This window comes from Daldinia caldariorum (genome assembly GCF_022478825.1).
Source record: "Daldinia caldariorum strain CBS 122874 unplaced genomic scaffold F4812scaffold_1, whole genome shotgun sequence".
Classification (NCBI taxonomy): Eukaryota; Fungi; Ascomycota; class Sordariomycetes; order Xylariales; family Hypoxylaceae; genus Daldinia; species Daldinia caldariorum.
Window position 1 is genome coordinate 2029374 of NW_025953037.1, and position 20790 is coordinate 2050163.

The 20790-nt window shown below is 48.4% G+C and overlaps 11 protein-coding genes across 11 annotated transcripts; 5 read left to right on the forward strand and 6 right to left on the reverse strand.

Annotated features, from left to right (window-relative positions):
* Positions 1-35: 35 nt before the first annotated feature.
* F4812DRAFT_449087 (small oligopeptide transporter) lies at positions 36-2781 on the reverse strand (the record flags this gene model as incomplete). Its single annotated transcript, XM_047935935.1, has 5 exons — positions 36-104; positions 167-635; positions 689-834; positions 953-1538; positions 1625-2781. 5 exons carry the CDS (start codon positions 2779-2781, stop codon positions 36-38), a joined length of 2427 nt encoding a protein of 808 aa, XP_047795011.1.
* A 554-nt stretch (positions 2782-3335) lies between these two features.
* Positions 3336-4639, forward strand: F4812DRAFT_21730 (uncharacterized protein). Its single transcript, XM_047930406.1, has one exon. It carries the CDS (start codon positions 3909-3911, stop codon positions 4398-4400), a length of 492 nt encoding a protein of 163 aa, XP_047795012.1. The 5' UTR covers positions 3336-3908; the 3' UTR covers positions 4401-4639.
* Positions 4640-6317, forward strand: F4812DRAFT_21731 (uncharacterized protein). Its single transcript, XM_047930407.1, has one exon. It carries the CDS (start codon positions 4879-4881, stop codon positions 6133-6135), a length of 1257 nt encoding a protein of 418 aa, XP_047795013.1. The 5' UTR covers positions 4640-4878; the 3' UTR covers positions 6136-6317.
* A 45-nt stretch (positions 6318-6362) lies between these two features.
* F4812DRAFT_409932 (LUC7 protein) lies at positions 6363-7654 on the reverse strand. The gene is made up of 2 exons (XM_047932488.1): positions 7374-7654; positions 6363-7307 (listed from the first exon to the last, which is right to left on the reverse strand). The coding sequence occupies exons 1-2, from the start codon at positions 7399-7401 to the stop codon at positions 6499-6501; spliced, it is 837 nt and encodes a 278-aa protein (XP_047795014.1). The 5' UTR covers positions 7402-7654; the 3' UTR covers positions 6363-6498.
* Positions 7655-8195: 541 nt separating this feature from the next.
* Positions 8196-10524, forward strand: F4812DRAFT_21887 (Gpi16 subunit, GPI transamidase component). The gene is made up of 3 exons (XM_047930421.1): positions 8196-8663; positions 8753-9153; positions 9212-10524. Exons 1-3 carry the CDS (start codon positions 8308-8310, stop codon positions 10264-10266), a joined length of 1812 nt encoding a protein of 603 aa, XP_047795015.1. The 5' UTR covers positions 8196-8307; the 3' UTR covers positions 10267-10524.
* F4812DRAFT_464743 (uncharacterized protein) lies at positions 10525-12052 on the reverse strand (the record flags this gene model as incomplete). The annotated part of the gene is made up of 2 exons (XM_047938375.1): positions 10525-11833; positions 11914-12052. The coding sequence occupies 2 exons, from the start codon at positions 12050-12052 to the stop codon at positions 10782-10784; spliced, it is 1191 nt and encodes a 396-aa protein (XP_047795016.1). The 3' UTR covers positions 10525-10781.
* Positions 12053-12635: 583 nt separating this feature from the next.
* F4812DRAFT_454515 (uncharacterized protein) lies at positions 12636-13901 on the forward strand (the record flags this gene model as incomplete). Its single annotated transcript, XM_047936660.1, has 2 exons — positions 12636-12911; positions 12987-13901. 2 exons carry the CDS (start codon positions 12636-12638, stop codon positions 13899-13901), a joined length of 1191 nt encoding a protein of 396 aa, XP_047795017.1.
* A 1106-nt stretch (positions 13902-15007) lies between these two features.
* F4812DRAFT_21913 (uncharacterized protein) lies at positions 15008-15643 on the forward strand. Its single transcript, XM_047930424.1, has 3 exons — positions 15008-15134; positions 15198-15355; positions 15417-15643. The coding sequence occupies exons 1-3, from the start codon at positions 15118-15120 to the stop codon at positions 15554-15556; spliced, it is 315 nt and encodes a 104-aa protein (XP_047795018.1). The 5' UTR covers positions 15008-15117; the 3' UTR covers positions 15557-15643.
* Positions 15644-16203: 560 nt separating this feature from the next.
* On the reverse strand, positions 16204-16509 carry F4812DRAFT_454517 (uncharacterized protein; the record flags this gene model as incomplete). The annotated part of the gene is made up of 1 exon (XM_047936661.1): positions 16204-16509. The coding sequence occupies one exon, from the start codon at positions 16507-16509 to the stop codon at positions 16204-16206; it is 306 nt and encodes a 101-aa protein (XP_047795019.1).
* A 212-nt stretch (positions 16510-16721) lies between these two features.
* On the reverse strand, positions 16722-18789 carry F4812DRAFT_409937 (Fumarylacetoacetase). The gene is made up of 2 exons (XM_047932489.1): positions 17447-18789; positions 16722-17364 (listed from the first exon to the last, which is right to left on the reverse strand). Exons 1-2 carry the CDS (start codon positions 18399-18401, stop codon positions 17024-17026), a joined length of 1296 nt encoding a protein of 431 aa, XP_047795020.1. The 5' UTR covers positions 18402-18789; the 3' UTR covers positions 16722-17023.
* On the reverse strand, positions 18646-20537 carry F4812DRAFT_464751 (putative amidoligase enzyme-domain-containing protein). Its single transcript, XM_047938376.1, has one exon. The coding sequence runs from the start codon at positions 20482-20484 to the stop codon at positions 18988-18990; it is 1497 nt and encodes a 498-aa protein (XP_047795021.1). The 5' UTR covers positions 20485-20537; the 3' UTR covers positions 18646-18987.
* Positions 20538-20790: the final 253 nt, after the last annotated feature.

The window sequence follows — 20790 nt, forward strand, 5'->3', positions numbered from 1 at the left end:
TTCAAAGTGCTCTTAAAGCTTGTTATATTATGATTTTACCACGTTTCTGGCCCGAATGTTTCACCCTCTGGTACCGTCTTAAGCCATCCCGTGTACGATGCATCCTGTTTGTCATGGTTAGCAGCAGTATAAACTAAATAGTCTCGCCAGTACGCCATGTACTTACAACAGTATTGAACACGTCTACATTACCCCACCACTGGGGGATGGTAACTCCCGGTAGAGTTATGGCGAAGAAGATGACGATCGTCGACAAGATAAGCCCCGCGTCGAGAGCCGCAGCTGTGACATAGTTGTACGTCCTCCACCAGCCGCCGTATTTCTTTCGTATGACATAGTTGAAAATCAAGCCGAATATTGCCCACGATGAAAAACTGATAGGAGTGGCTGGAGGCAACCATGCCATGGCACCGAACATTATCGGGGCGTTGAGATGGCGCACAAAACCAATCTTCATCTTACGGCTAAGGAACCACAAAATGACTGGGACGGCAGCCCCGATCAACCAGAACCAGTTGAAGTTCGCATACATAGATCCGGGACCAAACATACGTTCCGGTCCTAGAACTCCCCAAACGATCGAGGACGAGAAGAAGGCTCGTCCATTGGGACAGGTGAAATGACTAGGCTGAGTACTACGCACAAGTTAGTTTATTAATTATAAATAGCTCTCGGTGTTATAACTCACTTGGTGCAAACATCCGGAATGGCTCCTAACGTCCAGTTCATAACCGCAATCTGGACAAACACGGCCCATATACTTGCTATGACCTGACACCAAAAGGTGACTCTAGGTGGGATCTTCATGTAATGAGCTGTCTTCAAGTCGCTGCTCTATTTTGGGTCAGTAAATCTTAGAGAGCTCTTAAACCCGACTTACGCAAGTTGTAATGCGAGGTATATTGGAAAATTGATAAATGTTTGAACGGGAAGAAAGAAATGGTTGACGTACATATGTCTGAGCCTGTCCTAAAGTGATCGTGCTGAAGACTTTGAATATCATGACTGCAATCGGACGGCCTGGGAATATGAAACCAGCTATAAACGGCGAGATGACGTTCAAAGACAGCGTGATAGTCGAAACCGCCATCACCATGCAAGTAGGAATCACAAACACTAGGGCTAGTATAACAGACACGAAGAACCCCCACCAGGGGAGTTGAGAATCATACGCTAGCACGGTCGCAAGTCCGAATGCGATCGATACTACTAGAAGCGCATAATACCACCACTCGGGGGCCTCGCGGTATTTCCTCATCAGCTTGAGATGAATGTCAGGTTCCTGGTTGCGCGCAGTTTTGAAGCGATACCATATCTCCTTTCCATTGAAAAGGGCTGTGTGCACAAGCGCAGCTGTCAATGCGGCAAAGGAGAGCCCGTAATTGAGAGCTAATGAAGGTGACAGGAATAGTGGCGAATAGTTACGGTACTTTTCTAAATCGAGAGTGAAGTTGTCCCCGAGAATCTTGGAGACGGTATATGCGTTCTGTGTGTTGTCATAGGTCTGAGAGGTTACGACGGGAAGATAGTCAGAATAACTACAGACTTATTAGAAACAACACCCACTAGCGAATGATCCAATCAATCCCGAAAGATCGAAAGATCGAAGGCGATGTAGACTTACAGGGCACCGGTATATACCATTCCGATACACGGAATAATGACAAAGAAGACCAGGCCGATCAAAGTATTGACGTGGGCTTGCGTCGGAGCTAGCAACGGATCCAACAGGTAGGCAGAGACATAAGTCCAGTCAAAGGTGAGCGGAATAAGGCTGAGTCCGGTGAACCCGCCAAAGAGCTGGTTGAGTACGGGGTTCTCTGGTTTAATCCATGTTACGAAAGCGAACACGGACAGACCTTGCCAAAGTACTCCAGGTATCCAGTAGTACAAAAACATGCCGCTCGTCACAATGAAGAAGTATCTGTAACGACTTATCACCCAGCCATTCGATTTGGTACCATCGCTTTTGCTCTTGTCATGGAGGGCGTAGAAAAGCGAGGTATAGCCAAACTGAGAAGGCCACATCATGGCGGCTGGGTAGATTAGGAATCGCCTAAACATGCCGGATAGGGAGATTCCAATAAGTTGCGAACTTAGCGTAAACATCAAAGAAAAACCCCAGCCTAAATTGAGATCATAGAAAGGCTTCCCTTGGAGCGCGAGCAGCGCGTCGGTGGAATATGCGTATGAGATGGAGACGTTGGACATAATGGTGACGACGACATGCTCTTTAATGGTAAAGGGCCCGGTATTCAAAGTCCACTCCTGACCAAAGGTTTTGAATACTCTTGTCGGCATGAACTTGGCCCATAGAGATCCGACTGGGTAGACCAACAATACCACGACCAAAGCTGGGAAGTTAACCATTGGACTGCGCATACTTAATAGCATATTAAGACCAGAGCCGAGGGTAACGAAGATCATTCCTAAGACCCAGGCTCTTACGGTACATGCGACTTCTCCGCCATCAGTATTGCGCACGGCAGCACGTACTTCCTCGTAGGGGGAATCTTGGCTAAACTGCGAATCGGCCTCGATAATCTCCTTGACATCCCCATGCTTAAGAGCCGAATTGATGGCATCGAGATTCTCTTGAGGGAGATTGGGGTCCCATTGGTGGTTATGTTGAATCTGGTCGAGGTCTTTGATGGCAGTAGCTACATCTATATCGTGAAGCTTCTCGTCAGAGTAATTCGGTGTCGCGTCGTTATCTGGGTTGGGACTGATCGCAGGTGTTGTCTTATCGGAAACGTCTGCTCCCTTGAAGGGAAACCCCATGATGCCTAATGTCTAATGCCTAATGGGTAGACGATAGATATTACAGAACCAATTCGTGAAGACAAGAAAGGAGAACTTCATGGGCAACCGTGGTCCGTGGCACGGGAGGGATATAGAGTATGTCTTTCTTATCTCTTCCACGCACCCCGGGTCGCGACATCTTTCAACCTCCTCATTTCCAGAGAAACGCGTATCAGAACAGGGTGTAACAGATGAATTAGATCAATTGGGGCATTCAATGATAACTAGCTGGGTAGGTAGCTGGGTATATGGCCCCCCCTTGACGACTCCCCGCATTGTCGTATAACATCCCTTTCTTTTGTCCTTTTTGACCTTCCCAAAGCAACCAGCTTTAAGGAAGTGTGGCCCAAAATCGGGAAATATTGCGCCGCCGGGTGTGGGCCAAGTCGGCTCGTGGATTTGGGCAAACATTGGTGGCTTCTTCTCGTGCCTTCGGTAAATCTTGTAAACCTTGAGTTAACATTCATCAACAAGGGGGGGGGGGAGGGGGGGCTTCACAGATACCTAGTATATGAGATGGCTTATCATATCCACTTCTCCAAAATGGTGGGGATCCTGGTTGTTGCCACCATTGATAACAATCGTATAGTAAAAGATAATAGATAACCATATTAGATACGGTAGTGGAAGTGGTACGAGCTTATCATTCACGTCTGTACCTACCTAAGGTTAGGTATCTAAGGTATTATCTTTGTGTATGTTGTTGGGAGTTATGTGGTGGTTTGCTAAGAGCTAGTAATGCTAATACTTAGTAGTATAACAGAATAGCGTGGAATTATACTCTGTATTAGTATGCTAATAAGTAAGATTTCATTATTCAAGGTTCCATAGAGTTGCATTATTAATGCGATATACTGAGATGTGTGTGGATATCGCCCAGCTGAACTGATATTAGTTGATGGACTTTACAAGGCTGAAATGGCAAACGTTAATTGGTCCACGGCTTTCTAGCTGTAACGAGCGCGTGTAACATGATCAGCATTTAAGAAATCCAACTTGTCAATCCGGACAAGCCAGAGCCGCGTTTGATCGTTTGATCGCATTACCTTTTGTTCTTTTCTTTTCTTTGTTTTTTTTTCAACGCGTAATAACTTCGTAACGACAAGATGCCGCAAACTCATCCCCGAAACCAAGTAATACTTGCACCATCACGGGTGGATCACGACGGCATTTTATCTGTCTTCTTAGCTGGTACTACTACTCCAACTGATGATAGGGACTGGCGCGAGGTGTTAACCGAATCCCTTACGGATTTGCCCCTCACTGTTATCAACCCGTATCGACCAGATTGGGACTCGAGCTGGCGAGAGGATATTACCTGCGAGCCCTTTCGGGAACAGGTGGAATGGGAACTCGACATGCAGGAAAAGGCCCATATAGTGGTCCTATTCTTTCATTCGGCAACCGAGGCCCCCATCAGCTTACTCGAACTGGGACTTTGCGCTAGAGCCAGAAAAGCCATTGTCGTGTGCCCTGAGGGGTATAAGAAGAGGGGAAATATTCAGATTGTATGCCAAAGATATGGACTCGAAATGGCGGAAAACTTTGACGCGTTGAGGGAGGCTATAGTGAAGAGGTTGCCAACAGGTTCTTTGTGAATTTAGGCGGGCTATTAAATGTTGAAAAAATATTGAAAGTTACCTAGGTGACGTGACATGAAAAAAATAAAAAATCGAAATATCCACGGGTATGGGTTCGGGTTCCTGGTACCTAAACGGGTTTCCAAATCCACTTATCTTCAAAGTCCGCCGTCTGGGGAAAGCGGGCCGGGATTTTCTCCGCCTAAATCTTGTGGGCGGCCTGGCACCTGCAACTCGGAAAGGTGGATTTGACGCCCCGCCCGTTCCTCGAGGCTCGAGCAAACCTTCAAAGACATTAGGTGGCGGGGTGTCGAGGCTTGACTTTTTTATCCCTTCAAATCATTATTCATAACGTGCTGGTAAAAAAGTTATTCAATAAAATACGAGTCTAACATTTTTCTATAATCCAATTGTTTTTTCTTTGGTCTCATCCATCGCTCATCTCACTCTCGCATTTTACAATTAGCAACATTCAATCCATAGCTTCAAACTTACCATGGACGATCAATTCAACGGCCGCACGGACGACGATCTGTTTGCAGATGACTTCGAACCCGTACCAATTCCCGTACCAATTCAAGAAGAGATTCCAGCGAAAAATGAACCAAGCGCTCCTCCGGTAGTCGAGAATCAATTACCACCTACGAGTTCCGAACAGCCCACTGCAGCGCCGGTCCAGCCTGCTCCAACCCTGAATGCGCCTCGGTCTCTCGCTCAATCGCGACACGCACACGCAAAGCAGCCTCCGTCGTCATCATCGCATCATCATCCGCGACCGCGCAAGCACTCGCCAAAGCCCCCAGCTGTAGACTCTCAGCAGCAGCATCAGCAGCAACAGCAGCAGGGGTCTCCGGCTAAAAGCACTACTAGTAGCGGGATTGGGGGTAGCGATAAGAAAGCGCAAGCAGCGGCCGCGAAGTCCGGTCAGAATACGGCCCTCGCGGATCGGCTGGCGTCCGGCGCAAATCCCCGCACGAAGCTGACCGAGTCTGAACTCGCGAGCAAGATGGAACAGATGCGAATCTTGAATGCGGAGAAGACGCGACGGTTCGAACAAGCCGAGCGCGACAGTCGCTCGCACGCTATCGCTTACGAGAAGGGTATGGAGGAGGCGCGGCGGCGTCGCGCCGAAGAAGCTGAGCGACGTCGTAGAGGCGAGGAAGAGAGGCGCCGCATGGATGACGAGCGCGCTGCTAATCGCGAGCGGAAACTGAAAGCTATGGGTGCCAAGGAAGGCGGTAGCTGGGACGAGGGTAAGAATCTCGAGGACGAGCGAGATAGGAGAGCTGGCTTTCGGGGCGCGAACGGCGGTATTCGCGGCGCGCGTAGTAATAATGGTGGTATAGCCGGAAGTAGGTTCGCGGAGAGGGATAACGACACAATTCCTAGGGAGTTTGGCTTCGATGATTTCAGAGGAAGAGGGCGCGGCGGACGCGGGAGAGGAGGTTCGACTAGAGGCGGCGGCAGAGGAGGTAGAGGAGGAGGCTTTAACTACGATGGCGAAAGGGATGCTGCTTATAAGTCGTCAGGAGCAACGACATCACAAAATGGCAGCAAGCCCCAAGCGCAAAAGCCGGCACAAGCTCCTCCTACCGCGGAAGACTTCCCAGCTTTACCACCGGCTAAGAAGCCTGATACGGCAAACAACGCGGCAGCTGCGACGAATTCTTCTGTTCTACCACTTGAGCTTAGTTCGCCTATTGGGAAATGGGATGATGAGATGGCCGCTCTTGACGCCCAGACTGGGGCTTAGAGAGAGTCCCTTCTAATAGAGTGAGCTCCTACAGAAGTTTGCAAGCGAAGTGAAAAGAAAAAGAAAAGGAGAAAAAAAGAGGTAAATATTCCAATAGAGTGTATGGTAAGGACAATTCCGCAGAGAAGGAAATTTGGATTACAGGCTCGCGCAATACAGCCCAGGATAAGAGCATTAGAGATACCAGAAAGACCGAAATAAAAGCAAAAGGCATCTATTACCAAAGAACTCATATAGGTATTTTATGTGTGCCTAACCCGTAATGTAATGATATCATGTCCAATCAATTTTGACCACTGAAAGCTATACGCCAGTAACTCCTCCACATGCTTTGATGTTGTTGATGTTGTTATTGTTATTGTATTACCACCCGCTGCGGAAACCGCGTCCACTCCTACCTCCGTAACCACCACGTCTGGGTCCCCTAGGCCCTCCTTTCCACCCGCCATCGCCGTAGCCTTCGTCCCGCATGGGTCCGTCGTCCTGCAGCGGGGGGCGCGGACGTCCTCTGATATCCTTCGGCAGGGCTTCGTACGTCTTCCGCATCTGAGCATAGCCGAGATGCATCTTTCCGTAGAAATGGTCGGCGAGGCGGCGGTCGTTGTCGAGCCGGGAGAGGTAGGCGCCGCAGACGTCGCAGACCTGGAGCTTCTGGTGGCCGGAAGGGCCGCTGGTGTCGGCGAGGGTCTTGAGCTCGCGCTCGCGCTCCATCTTGGCCTGGGCGGCCTGGCGGACCTTGAAGAACTCCTCGTAGGCGCGGCTGACCTCGCCGAGGTCGCCGAGGATCTCCACCTCCTGCAGGCCGCAGTTGATGGTGGCGCTGAGGTCGGAGACGGCCTTGAGGAGCACGTTCGTCTGCCGGATCTCGTCGGGCGTCTTCTCGAGGCGCCGCTGCGCCGCGTCGATCCGCCGGTTGCACTCCTCGATGTACTTCTGCAGGTCCCGCGCGTAGTCCATCTCAAACCCGTACTTCTGGCGCGCCGCGTCGGGTAGGGCCTCGTACTCAGCCTTCAGCGACTCCGCGTGGATCTTGGGACACGGCCCTAGATCTTGTTTCGTGTTCGTGAATAGGTCGTGCGGGCAGGTGCCCACGATGTAGGATCGGCACACCTTCGGGTCGGTCAGCGAGACTTGGGCCGAGCGCGAGGTTTGAGGCCCCCCCATAAGCTGCTCTGGATAGAAGGGAAGTAAGTTAGCTGGACGAGTCTGGAAATAGGAGCGGCTGGATTCAATCTTACCAAGCAGCTTTCTTTGCTCTGCCGCCATTTTTCTTTTGGAGACCCAAAAGTACAGAGTTTTTGGGTATAAGTATTTAGTGATTAGTAATTAATGGGACAAAGTTATTAATTAGTTGTTGAAGGTGCGTTTTCTTTAAAGAAAAGAGAAAGAAAAAAGAGAGTTGGTGATAGTTGATGAGTTGATAAGTTGATAGTTGACGTTGGTGCGATGGTTGAAAAAAAGTCCATGTACAATAAGAGGCAGCTGGAACAAGGCTGAATTAATTGGTCGTCCAGAAAAGTAGCTCCTAAAGGATTGATATTTGCGGGGACCAATTAGGTCATTGTTTAGCATGTTTAGTGGGTTCAGCTTGCATTTCTTAGTGGGCTCGGCAGGGGCATAGCTGGCATAGGTACCAGAAAGCCCATTAGGCTCGAGAATTAATGGCCGGGTCTTGGCATTTCTCTCTAGAAACAGTACCATCTCTAACACGAAAATAACCACAAGAATAAATCGTAAAAAATTGAAACAGGTAATAATTATATACGAAATCTTTTAACAAATATCGCGATATTTTTTATTTATTTTTTATAGTACTTATTGTTTGACAGAATTGAAAATCTGAGAATGCCAAGACCCGGCCATTAATTTTCGAGCCTGACGGAAAGCCTAGAGAGCCGCCAGGGGTCCCTTATCTCTTACCAACAGTTAGGCTGTTAAGGGTACCTGTCAAGGTAACACGGATCCATAGGAGGTGCCTAAGTCAGCAAGCATTCTGCTACGGATTAGCCTTGTTGGAATTATTCCACGTTGCTGGATCTCGCATCCAATAATCGACGAACCAAACCAAAAACTCCCCATCTTACAACTACAACTAACCAACACCATAAAAAAGGGAAAAAAAAAAGAAAAAAAAAAAAAAACGGTCGTCCTCATGGACTATCGACGGCAACGATGCGCCATTTCTTTTCTTACTTGATACCCTTTTCGATTCTGTTTTGGACCGTTGTTCTTGCTTCCGACTACTACGAACAATTAATTCTCAAGCCGCTGCCTCAATCTACCGTCCTCGCCAGCTTCAACTTTAGATCCAATACAACCTTGTCGCAATTCGAAGCGCACAACTTCCGATACTTCCCTCGATCTTTAGGACAGATATTACAACATGTTGGAACACGAGAGCTGCATCTAAGGTTCAGTTTGGGAAGATGGGACGCCGAGAGCTGGGGAGCGAGGCCGTGGGATGGCACGAAAGAAGGCGGAACAGGTGTCGAGCTATGGGCATGGATCGAAGCAGACACTGACGAAGAGTATGCTACCTATGCAGCGTTAACCCTGCTTACCGAGATTATTCTACCTAGAATCTTCATGCTAACCCTTAGGTGCCTCTTACCAATAGGGCCAGCCGCAAATGGTTGAGTCTAACAAACGCATTATCCGGCCTTTTTTGTGCTTCGCTGAACTTCATCGACGAGACGAGAACAACTCGGCCCGTCATGTCCTTCCAACCCGAAGGAGATCACTCAAACACCACCTTAGCTAACATGCAATTATTACATGGTGTACTGCCGAGGGAGGTAGTTTGTACAGAAAACTTAACCCCTTTTTTGAAGTTATTGCCTTGCAAGGGGAAGGCTGGAATATCGACTCTACTTGACGGTCACAAACTCTTCGACGCATCGTGGCAAAGCATGGCCATTGATATTCGACCTATATGTCCGGATGGCCAAGAGTGCGTGCTGCAGATTGAGCAAACGATCGATATGGTCTTGGACATCGAAAGGTCTAAACGCCCTAGAGGTAAGCATTACCTACAGCTGTCCCCCATTCATTGGTAAAATCTTCTAATATCATGTAGATAATCCCATCCCCCGACCTCTTCCGGCCCATGAGTTAAAATGTAACACGTCAAAACCATATCATTCTGATGATACCTGCTTTCCCACCGACCACGCCCAGGGTCAGGAGTGGGCGCTTGACCAAATTTTTGGTAAGACGATTAAGGGAACTTGCCCATTGACTGACCCAGCGGTCCCTCCTCTCTGTATCCAAGTCCCGCATACCAGGGATATCTATATAACCGCTGGTGCAAGCGAGATCAAAGATGCAAACAGACCCTCCCGATGCTACCAAGTTCCCCTGGAATCTGACTTCTCTATGATCCTTCCCCATATGTCACGGGAAGGTGAACATCCTAAAACGGATGCTGATGAGATTGTCGAGCCCGAAACTCCGCTTCTATATGCGGAGCGTAGCTTTACGGGTCATGGGTATGAGCGAGGCGGAGTAAGGACTATCCTTACTAACCCGAGCCCAGATACCGAGGTTGAATTCTTTTACATGGAGAGTCTTCCTTGGTTCATGAAGATCTACCTTCATACCCTTACGGCCCACGTCAACGGTGTACCCGGATCCAAGAACGATATTATCGAGGAGATTTATTACCGGCCAGCCCTAGACCGCGTCCGTGGAACGCAACTTGAACTACGAATGCGTATTCCACCTGCCAGTACAGTTACTCTTACTTACGATTTTGAAAAATCTATCTTACGCTACACCGAATATCCACCAGATGCGAACCGCGGCTTCGATGTCGCGGCAGCCATCATAACTATATTGCCCTCCACATTCCCAGATGCTCCGTTAGCGCGCCAAAAGGTGTCGAATCTACGTACCACATCTCTTCTTCTCAGTCTGCCAACACCAGACTTCAGTATGCCGTACAACGTGATCATATTCACTAGCACAGTCATCGCGCTTGCGTTCGGTGGCCTGTATAATATATTAATCCGAAGATTCGTGGGAGCTGACGAAATCACCGAAAGTAATGTTGGTAGCCTAAAGAACAATATCATCGCAGCTGTTGCGAAACTAATAGGAAACTTAAAAGGGGCGAAAGGAAAGGTAGACTAAATGGAGGTTAGCTATAGCCGTAAGAAGGCATTGAAATAGACCTAGAAAATTATTCCCACCATTGGTCAGTGTGTCTAACGACTCGTAACTCCTGTCTTCGTAGTTAGGTACCCTAGCTTAGGTAGGTATCAGTCTTACTGATGAGGGTCTAGAACAAGACACTACGATACCGTATAACGCTTTGATCCGATGGACAAGTCATAATTGTTTTATGTACACTTTGAAGGAGTGAGGGATTGAACAAACAATGAGTAATCTATAAGAAAGCAATAAATATACCAAGCACCTGGCCGGTCGCTGAATTTTATCTATCTTGGTACGTATAAAAAGCCCCAAGATAGCCAATAATTAAAAATATACAGGAATAAAAGAAGCCTTGCGCTCCCATGGATGATATTACACCTTATATGTACAACCCACAACTTGCTGCACTCCTTGTGCGCTCAGACACCTGACCTACACACCCAACGAACAATACGCTGAACTGGGAAATCGGATATTCCAGTCTTTTTCTCCTAAGCTAACCCTTGGGGCTGAAGAGCGGCCCCAAGCACGTACGTCGAAGAGCGGAAGTAAGCCTGCATTCGACCCATCGCCACGGGATTCGTGAGCTGCTCCCAATGCTGCTGCTGTGGTGGTGGTGGTGGTGGCTGCTGCCACCCTCCGGTATATTTACCCCCGGTATCCGGACCACAGTATCCCGGGTCGGGCTGCGTCGTAATGGTCTCGAAGCTCGAGCGCTTGCTGCTCGGGTAAGAATACGGGTTGTAGGAATCCGCCGTGCTGATTGCGGAGTAGGAGGACTCCCGGCGTCGGTGGTGCTCGGCCTTCCTCTGCTGACCGGGGTTGAACGCGCCTGTGCTGCTCGCTTCGGGGCTGGGCGGAGGGTCTGTTTGCACGCTTGCGTCCGCGTAGGTCGACCGGGGCTTTGTACTTTTAGTTGACTCAGGTCTATTTGTCTCTGCGGTACCATATTTGTGGTAGCCGCATGTGCAGCGATGTTCCGGCGCTTTGGCGCTCGTCAAAGGTGCCGATTTCACTGGCGTCAGCGGAGTGTTGTTGACTCCTTGCGGACTTGGCTGTTCTTTCAACACCCCTAAATCCTCGCCCCCGTATACTAAGCTGCGCGGGCGCGTAGCCCACGACCGTCCCCGTTGGTGGAAAGCAATCGGTACAATGGAAACTCTGCGTAGCTTGTCCGCAGACGATGACCGGCTATGGGTCGCCGGGTCTGCTTTTAGATGAGGTCCAGGAAGATGGTCTACTGCTGGTGATATAGACGGCAGCGTGCTGGATCGCGGCCGCTCTGTATCGCCTCTTGAAAGTTCCCATGCCCTGCTCATCCGCCGCTTGTCCTTGGCAGAAGGGCTTCCGCCATTAAATGTTAGAGCTCTTCGGAGCATTTGCTGCTGGGTACCCGACGGCTCGCTGCGAACTTCGCCATTCCTATCCGACGCCCAGAACGTGTCTTCTCCGGAGAGTATCACCTGCAAAGTCTCGAAGTCTCTGGTGCTGCCATCGAGTGGAAACAACCAGTCCTCCAAACGCCTTGGGAGGCCATGGGATCCTATACTTCAATGTGAGCAAAGAAAAAGAAAAAAAAAAAAAGATAAAAAGGTAGGTTTAGGGCGAGAATTGAAGACCTACGTTGTCTGTATTCACCCGCATGAGTCTTCCAGCAGATGTAATGCTGCCCTCCGGATCCGAGTGCCGTCACGACTAGCTGCGCTACGCCATCCGCGTCATCGGCGTTGTTAGCTAAAGATTGTAGGATATCCGCGACCATGTTGATTTCTCCGCCGGCGTCGATTATTATTACATTATATTTTGACCGCACCTAATTAATTCGTTTTTTTCGTGGACCAGCCGTGTTACGAAATTAGAATACAGAGAGCATGAATATCATAGTATCAGGTACGGTATGCAAATTAGTTATTCGCAATCCAAGGTCATGGAACCGACGGCGAGCTGCCAGCAGCTAGGTCCTGATCAGCACGAGAATTGTCGAAGATGAGGCTGGGACACACGCAAACGCATGATTTTAGATGCACGGGGAAGGGATGGAACACCGACGTCCTGGAAAACATATGATATGGGCCCAGTCTGTCCAGCTCCCCCAGACAGAGTCGCATCTGAAACCGACGACAGGGGGATCCATGAACACGCTCCATCCCAATTCTAGAGTTTTTAACCATATTTTACGAAAGTTCGTTGAATATTGCAAGAAACATACATTTTTCTTGTTTACCTACCTACCTACCTTTACTTTGAACTTGTCAGTGCCATCTTTGCGAATTACAACGTTCACTTACACCTTGTGTCTTTCACATCCACAACCCTGGTAACTACGAGTTTAAACACAACAGCTGATGTCTTCAAACATTCATACATCACAGACTTTCACGTTTCAAGGAAAGACACTTCAGGAGGCTCTCGAAGAAGTTGCCATGGCTATACCTATGATACTGGCGCTCACGATTGCCCCTGCTCTGTTAGGGACACAGGAGGCAATCCGACAAAGCCAGTCCAAGAATAAACGCGAAGAACACCGAGCTCGTCGCTGCAACCTTGTGGTTTCTTGCGTAAAACAGTCGATAAGAAGTCGAGACATCAATGGGAAGTTAGTTGTGCTAAAGGATAATAAGGTAAAACTATCTCTTACCTACCTGCTATTCATCATAATATGAACAAGAGCTGTCGCTTACACGGGAATATCCTAGCTCTATATTACGACTGGCGACTCATCTACCGAAGGTGATAATACCAATGCTGCAAATACCGGGCATCCATTCGCAGGATATTATTTACCATACCCCGATAAACCATACGAGGGTCTAGTCAGCACCATAAGCGACGACCCGCCAATGCTAAACTGGATATATGTTGATAAGGACACCTATGAAGTCAAATATGGCGTTAGAGCCGACGCGCAACCTCATATCACAGGGCCGTTCGATTGCACCCGGCAGGACCGGCGCATGACCCTAGAGGGATGGGAAGGCTTCGCCGCAGTCGAGGAGTTCCCGGGTATTTGGGCACTATACTTTGACCGCGACGACGACGGCCTAATTACCAAGGTCCCGATGGGAACTAGAGTGCTCGAGGTAGAACTTACCCGACGTGAGAAAAAAGAACGCAAGCCTGAACCAGACCCGAATCAGGCGCAGACGTTAGACGAGAAGATGAAGCAGCACAAGGAGCAAACCCAAAGAGAGGAAGAAGAGAAGCAAGAAATGCTTCGTAGTCAGCAACAGACTGATGCGACTGAACAAGCAAATCCAGAGCCGTTACAACAGGATAGAGCTGCTACAGAGGATCAGGCTACAGGAGAAGCAAACGTTGACGGCGCGCAGCTTGACTTAAGCAAGCTACACCTCGACCCCAACTCTCATGCAGAACACACATCTGGGACCATCCCCCACTCACCTAGTGTAGCGACCGACAACATCTCGTTTTGGTCTGCGGCGAGAAAAGCCGACGGTCTGAGCGATACCGCGTCTGTCACTGCGGCGAGTTCTATCACCGACAGACTCGATACTCTTGAAGAACAAGCAGACGAATTAAGTGGACCAGGGTATAAGAAACCGTACGTTGAAGACGAGGTTGTCGCGGAGGAGCATGTAAACAGTACATAGAGAGTAACTCCACCTAGGTATTTAACCGCCGTATAATTCGCGGGCGAATCACTAAAGATACCCCTAATTCAAACAATTACCTACCTAGGTACCTGACATCAACAACCCATCTATCTCCCTTCTTAGACCGAGTCCCCGCATACCTAGTTAACTACTGGATGATCATCAAAGATGGGATGTTTAGCCCGAGGGCCGAAACTTGACAGCTACGGAGACGAACCGTACGGGTAGCGAAAGGCCATGTCTAGGCCGTTGGCCATGGCGGAGTGGACGTTTGTTGGCGTTCAGGGTCTTTGGCTGGGGTTAATTAACTCAACCCACAACGGGGTCTTGCGTGTTAAGATGAACAGGTAACTATTCCGGGGTAGGAAATACGCGTAATTTAATCCCAAAAACATCTCAACCACGGACACGTCAAATAGAGGCGTATCGTATGGCACATCGAAGCCTAATAATTGATAGGCTACCTATGTACATAATTGCGAACTTGTAATGCCTCAAAATGGGGTAAGGGGCCTATTGTGCAGAAGTAGAGTAGCAAGCCATAATCGTACGCCCCCAGGAAGAGTGTAAACCTATACCTTTATCGACTTTAGGGTCTTCTCAAGGGAAAACAACTCTATTACGTTCATCGGTCGGTCTAATCTTTCCGACTCCTCGTGCCACTTGTCAGATCAGATCTGAGCGTACCTGTTATGCGGGACAGGGGTAAGACGAGACCCCTGATGTCTGAGGCTCAACGCTTGGATCAGGGTCCACTGCAACCCTGGTTCTAGGCGTTCAATGAGAGTCTTCGCTGTAACTGTGTCAAGGAATGATTGGACGACTTCCATCGTACCATATCGGACGAGTGCGTTACATCGCCGTGAACTAGGTATGAGGATATGCGTCGCGGACAGCTCAACACTAATTTGCGTTTCGAGCGCTCAGACGGATGGAAGGGATTTGCATAGTAGTAGGATTAAGATGTTTTGGAGAAACGGGATGTATGTTTAAGTCGAGCTTTGCAGATATAAGAACACTTGATTCTCGACTCGTCAGTGAAGAATTAGTCCTCCTCATCCAGCATCAACAGCATCATCCTCATCACCAGCTTCCTTCTTCATTTCTTCAGCCGGCCTGACTTTAGCAACGCGATCACCAATCCGCCGCTACTTCACCATTTACCTACATTTTTTTAAGATCTCCCTTGATCAATCCTATTGACTAATTCAAAATGGCCACCACTAGCACGTGAGTTGCTCAATAGTTATTTCGAGAATTAATTATATCAGGTCCAACTAACATGGTTTCTAGTACCTCCGCCATCCCCATGAAGAACAACGTCGCTTACAACAGCGACTCGGAATCCGACGGCCAGGCCCGCGGCGGTCGTCGCCCTCAGAACCAACTCTCCCAAGCCGCTACAGCTCTGCCTCAGCTGCCCACCTCGGCGGGATTAGCTCAGCCAGCAGGTGAGATCAGGGATACCAAGCCTTGCAGATTTGATCATCATGACTAACTCGTTCTCTCCAGGCCAACTTTTGAGGGGTGCGACCGACGAGAACGGCAACCAGAAGTCCGCCGCTCTATTAGTCGGTATCAAGCTCGACCTGGAAGCAGAGGTCCACTTGACTGCCCGAGTCCGCGGTGACATCTGCGTCGGTCTCTACTAAGATGATCCCTGCCTACCGCCGTCTACAGATAGGAAAAAGGTGCGGAGATTATTGTTCAGATCATGGAGGAAAAGGTAAACCTACCTAGAGGTAGCTAGTGGAGAGAAAAGTATACGTGAGAAGTGAAACTGGAGCTGGAGCAAACACAAGATACCCCCATTTTGCAAGGATCGTTCAAGGAAAAGTACATATGAAAGAGTCGTCCCGACATTGATGCCCTCTACTCAAGGCTATGCGGGCTGGCTGGCCGCCGCATAGCGAAAGTTGATAATAATACATACGACTTGGAGATCTAATTGCTATTTGATTTAACTTGTAATGTGAATATCAGATTGAATGTAAAATAAGTGCTCTTTCCATAGGAGGTAATTGGACTTATTATTGGAGCGTTTTTTGGCGCTTTATGGACCACTTGAGGATTCATAATGCAGATCTAGTAACTATTGCAAATTACTAGCAGACTACAGGTAGGTACACATTGAGATAATCACACCTAAACATCAAAGACCGGATATTTTCTCCCCTTGTCCTGGGAGGTAAGGGGTATACGAGGTTTGTTTTATTTCTCAAATTTATGAAATAGCTCGAACTAGCGCCTAGATACTTAGCGAGACAGAGCTACCTGATATTCCACAGTCGTGTCTCGCCTAATTATCGTCGCTAATAAGATCAAAGTGCCTGGGCAACTCAGCACGGTTTATTAGCACTTCAGCCTCGGCTCTACTAAAGACGCGAGTGATGATAGCTTCCTTCGACTTCGGTTCGCGAAAAAATACAAGCACGAAATCTCCCACCGTTGTACGGACCAAGTTAAGAAGAACTCCGACGACGATGTAAGGCTTGGTGCTACCGTCCGTGGGAATAACCTGGACCTTGTAGCGGCCGTTCCCCAAAAAACTGCGGATCACGCCATATTCTTGGCCGGCTCGCTTGGTTGGAACTGCTGGAGACATTCTGAACGGGTTCCAAGTATGATTGCGTACGTATTTCATGAATAAGACAGACTTAGGGTAAGTCTGGTGTTGAGAGGTATGTTTTCGGCGAGTAGAATACTGTAGTTAGGAGAGAAATGATCAAAAGGTACCTGGTATTTAACATCATGTTTATATACCTACATAGTTGAGAAAGAACAATTATTGTACAGGTATAAAGTCTTTATTTGATCGGAATATTCATTGATAGTGACATACCTACTAATAGCATTGAATAAACATGGGAAAGACTGGTATTTAATGCGCGATAGTAGTTCCAATATATTCAGGGGAAGAACAATGTTCTTATTTTAGGTGATTAGGAGCAGTATCACGGACAATGAAAATTGACTTATAGTCAGTAGAAAATAAAGGGGAATACGGCATCTCCCATGCATTTCTAAGCAGTTCAAGTTCTATTCATATACCAGGATAGGGACTTGAATACCTAGGGCCTTTAATTTCTTCGTAAACTCCAAGCCTGATATCAGAACTATTATAGCGGTGTTGCTTCTAGTATTTGACCAGTGCATTCGCCAAACCCAACCTTTTGACCTGGTTCTCCGCAAATCCCCTGAATTGTAATCCTGTCACCATCCTTCAAGAAGCGGCGTACGTCCATACCCTGGAGCATGATGTCTTTCCATCCACCCTCGCTTAGCTCTAAGAAGCTTCCCCTCTCACGTAGCGAAGGCCCGCTGATGGTTCCGGAACCAAGAAGATCCCCTGTTCTCAGCGGGCAGCCGCCTAGCGTGTGATGCGCAATCATCTGCGGGAACGACCATATGAGGTACTTCGAGCTTGTTGTACATATAGTCGTCGAGTCGCCTTGCGGTGCTACGCTGCATTAGATCTAGTTTTCGGATATCATCCTTATTGAGATAAAGGTAGGTTAGGTTAAGTTAGGTTAGGTACTTACTCTCTAAATCAACTTGTAAATCAATTCCGAAAATATTCTCCTCTTTGCCTTCGTCCAGGTACCCCTGCAGCGGCGTCCAGTTGTCGATCGCCTTGGTCCTGAACGGCTCAAGGGCATCTGCAAGGACGACCCAAGCGCTGATGGTCGTGGCGAAGTTCTTCCCGTTGAAGGGACCCAGCGGAACGTACTCCCACGCCTGGATGTCGCGCGCGCTCCAGTCGTTTAGTAAGACGTATCCGAAAATATGGTCTTCCGCATCCGCGACTTTGACGCGAGAGCCCATATCGTTCGGAGTCGCTATAAAGCACCCTAGTTCCAACTCGATGTCTAGACGTCGCGAAGGAGCTGTGGTTGGGTGCTTTGGCTCCGCTGTAGGGTCAGTAATGATCTGGCCGACGGGGCGCTTGATCGGCGTGCCCGAAACGACGATGCTAGAAGCGCGGCCGTGGTAACCGACCGGGAGGTGGGTATAGTTCGGCTGCAGAGCCGTTTGAGGTCCGCGGAACAGGGCACCAGCATTATAGGCGTGGTGAAAACCAGCGTAGAAATCTGTGTAGTCGCCAATGCTCATGGGTAGATGCATCTTAACTTGCTGCTGGGGAATTACGGCATCTCGTCGAAGTCCCAAGTTATCCTTTAAGACTTCTGACCGTGATGTCTCGGCTGACAGGAGGTCCTGAATAGTCCTGCGGACTTCTCGATGGACCGGTCGGCCCAGCGCTGCGAACTCATTGAGGGTGGAGTTTGAGAAGATGTCGGGGTAATTCTTTAAGCTAGGGAAGAGATCGTCAAAGTCCGGGTACGAAGATAAGACTTTGAGGTCAAGTACATGAGAGCCGATGGCGATAGCGGCGTGCGGCGCGGGGTTGGCCGGCGAGCTGATGATGCCGAAGGGGATATTGGCTAGCGAAAATGGGCTGTCGGGAGATACGTCCGGAACCCACGTCGACGCCATGATGTTATGTATAACTTCTTTTATCTACAATATAAACGCCCAGGAAATCAGTACACGGATGATACTAGGATCGAGAGGTTGGGTTGTAGTATTCATGTCACCAAGGGCCTAAGAATGAATGAAGCTAATTATCGTTAGTGTTGAGATGTTGGTTCAAGTTGCCTACACGCATACTCAAGTGGGTATTGCAATACCGAAATTCCGAAGGAAGCCGGAGTATATAATAAGAGACTATCGTCGTACTTGAATAGAGAAGGGAAGAATATTACCTCCGGCTATACCTACTACCTAGTATGCATCATACATGCGACGAATGAAAGGCTCTTTCAAAGAGGACATAAATTACAGGTGATGTAACATAGACTTTATAAGATATGCATATTAAATACCTGTTAATGCGTTTGTTTTCTTTCCGGCTTTACCCGCTTTCTTCAGATGGTCAAAGCATAGTTCACCACGAACGACAATGGAAAAGAGATATACGTTAGTTTAAGAATACAAGAATGTTTATATTCAGGAGGTATCTAAGGTAACCTCTACTTGAAGATTACCGATATTATGGTCTAACCCTCATTCAAAAAATAACTCAGTGTGAATTATTTTCCCCTTCGGAATCATACTTTAACCCCCATTCATCCTTATATTGCGTTAACCTCTTCTCTGCAAACACAGATTCCGCAAATAGTCCAACTTCGCCCAATAAGTCAACCACATCATACGAAGCCTCGCCAGAAGTGGCCTCGTCAAGATGAAATAACACGGAGAGGTACACATCTACCGGAGCGTGGATCGCGAAATGCGTGAGACCCACGCAGATGCTGGCCCACACTTCCGCCCATCGACCAGATGTGGTGCCCGCCGCTTCTCGAAACTCGATCGTAGGGGCACGCCATGGAGGATCCATGAGATCGTTACACCTGTAGCGAAAGAAGCTATAATTGGGTCTCTGCCGGGTCTCTAGCAGTAGGGATATCACGCACGAGCTTTCACAAGAAAATATCTCGCTTACACCGGCGAAAACCCCGATGTCGGACTCGGCCTTCGCGTCGAGTCTTGTAGACATGCTTTCATCATCAGGCAGTCTTTCGGGGAGTAAAAACCTCGGACCGAGACGCCTTAGCGTAGATGAATACGGGTGGCTAGAGCGTTTAACTTCGGAATCGTTGATGGTTTTTGTGGCCTTCTCGGTGCGAGCCTGGATCTCTGATGCATTTGGTCCTGAGACTGAGTATGCCGTGGGTGAATCCATCTTGCCTGTTGAGGACCTTTCGGTGTCATCGTAGATAAACGGTTGAAAGTCAAGCTTGCTACGATTGTCTTTAAAGGCCTGGATGTGCTTCTGCAACTGGTTCATTGATCTCCAAGATATCGGCTGCTCCCCGTGCCTCATGCTACGTCCAATATATAGAAGGCACGTATCATCTTCCCTGTGGTTAGCATTCGACAATACATCCGCTATTTTACTCCCTTGAGCAAGTGGACTCCGTTCGCGAATGCTTTGTGAGTAGCGGTTTGTTCTCCTTTCCGATGGATGCAGTGTGGCGATAATGGGATCGGCAGCCCAGAGTAGAGAAGCGACTCTCTTTACATCCTCCAGAGGCATTCGCTCTTCCCCATCACCCACGTGTACATGAAACCCGCAAGTTTTGTTCAATTTTATCCGGTACGTAGACGCTATTAAGTTTAGGACATAGGAAATTACTTTGAACGCCACGGGTGAAGCACTCTCTACGGGAGACACCAGTTCGACAGCGGTCCACCGAGCTTTCTCATCTGTAAGGTAAATACTTGAGTCCGACTTGGCGTTCCAGACGCGGAATTCGGAAGCTCGAGGTGGGTCTCGTCGAGCCGGTATACCGTGTCTGTTTAGAACATCACAAATCGCGTCGTAGACCATCCCGTCTACATGACTCTTTGGGAGCGGAATGCTGCTTTCCCTTGGTATTCTAAGGATTGGAGGTAATTCATTTGCCCACTCTTGATATGGGTCCGGCTCATCATCCCATAACCACAAGATTATAAATTCCAACTCAACACCAAAGGTACGAGCTCGTGCGCGAGGCAATGGCTCGCTTCCCGACATGATGACGCGCTTATTCCTAGATCTGTCGGATTGAGTTATGAATAACAGGTAGGTATCCAGCTTATTTTTCACACATCAAACTGCAGTACTATCGGCTTCAGTGAATCATTTATAAGCATCTCAGAACAAGGCAATGGCTCCGTCATTGTATGCTGACGACCCCTGTTTCACAACAACAGTTGTTTAATAAGTGGATTGGGAAGAGAATCAAACCATGTGCAGAGGCTACAGTTGACACGTGTCAGCCCATATACTAGCCTCACAAGACAGTTATTCTACACGACAGAACATTAGAGCAACTTGAAA

What these genes read in the sequence shown, in the direction of transcription:
- F4812DRAFT_21730 (XM_047930406.1), top strand. Translation starts at nt 3,909, where the DNA reads ATGCCGCAAACTCATCCCCGAAACCAAGTAATACTTGCACCATCACGG.
- F4812DRAFT_21913 (XM_047930424.1), top strand. An exon ending in GGGATTAGCTCAGCCAGCAG is followed by an intron (nt 15,356 to 15,416) that starts GTGAGATCAGGG and finishes CGTTCTCTCCAG; the next exon opens with GCCAACTTTTGAGGGGTGCG.
- F4812DRAFT_21887 (XM_047930421.1), top strand. Translation starts at nt 8,308, where the DNA reads ATGCGCCATTTCTTTTCTTACTTGATACCCTTTTCGATTCTGTTTTGG. An exon ending in GAAGCAGACACTGACGAAGA is followed by an intron (nt 8,664 to 8,752) that starts GTATGCTACCTA and finishes TCTTACCAATAG; the next exon opens with GGCCAGCCGCAAATGGTTGA. An exon ending in AAGGTCTAAACGCCCTAGAG is followed by an intron (nt 9,154 to 9,211) that starts GTAAGCATTACC and finishes AATATCATGTAG; the next exon opens with ATAATCCCATCCCCCGACCT.
- F4812DRAFT_21731 (XM_047930407.1), top strand. Translation starts at nt 4,879, where the DNA reads ATGGACGATCAATTCAACGGCCGCACGGACGACGATCTGTTTGCAGAT.
- F4812DRAFT_464751 (XM_047938376.1), bottom strand. Translation starts at nt 20,484, where the DNA reads ATGTCGGGAAGCGAGCCATTGCCTCGCGCACGAGCTCGTACCTTTGGT.
- F4812DRAFT_409937 (XM_047932489.1), bottom strand. Translation starts at nt 18,401, where the DNA reads ATGGCGTCGACGTGGGTTCCGGACGTATCTCCCGACAGCCCATTTTCG. An exon ending in TTTACAAGTTGATTTAGAGA is followed by an intron (nt 17,365 to 17,446) that starts GTAAGTACCTAA and finishes AATGCAGCGTAG; the next exon opens with CACCGCAAGGCGACTCGACG.
- F4812DRAFT_409932 (XM_047932488.1), bottom strand. Translation starts at nt 7,401, where the DNA reads ATGGCGGCAGAGCAAAGAAAGCTGCTTG. An exon ending in AGAGCAAAGAAAGCTGCTTG is followed by an intron (nt 7,308 to 7,373) that starts GTAAGATTGAAT and finishes CCTTCTATCCAG; the next exon opens with AGCAGCTTATGGGGGGGCCT.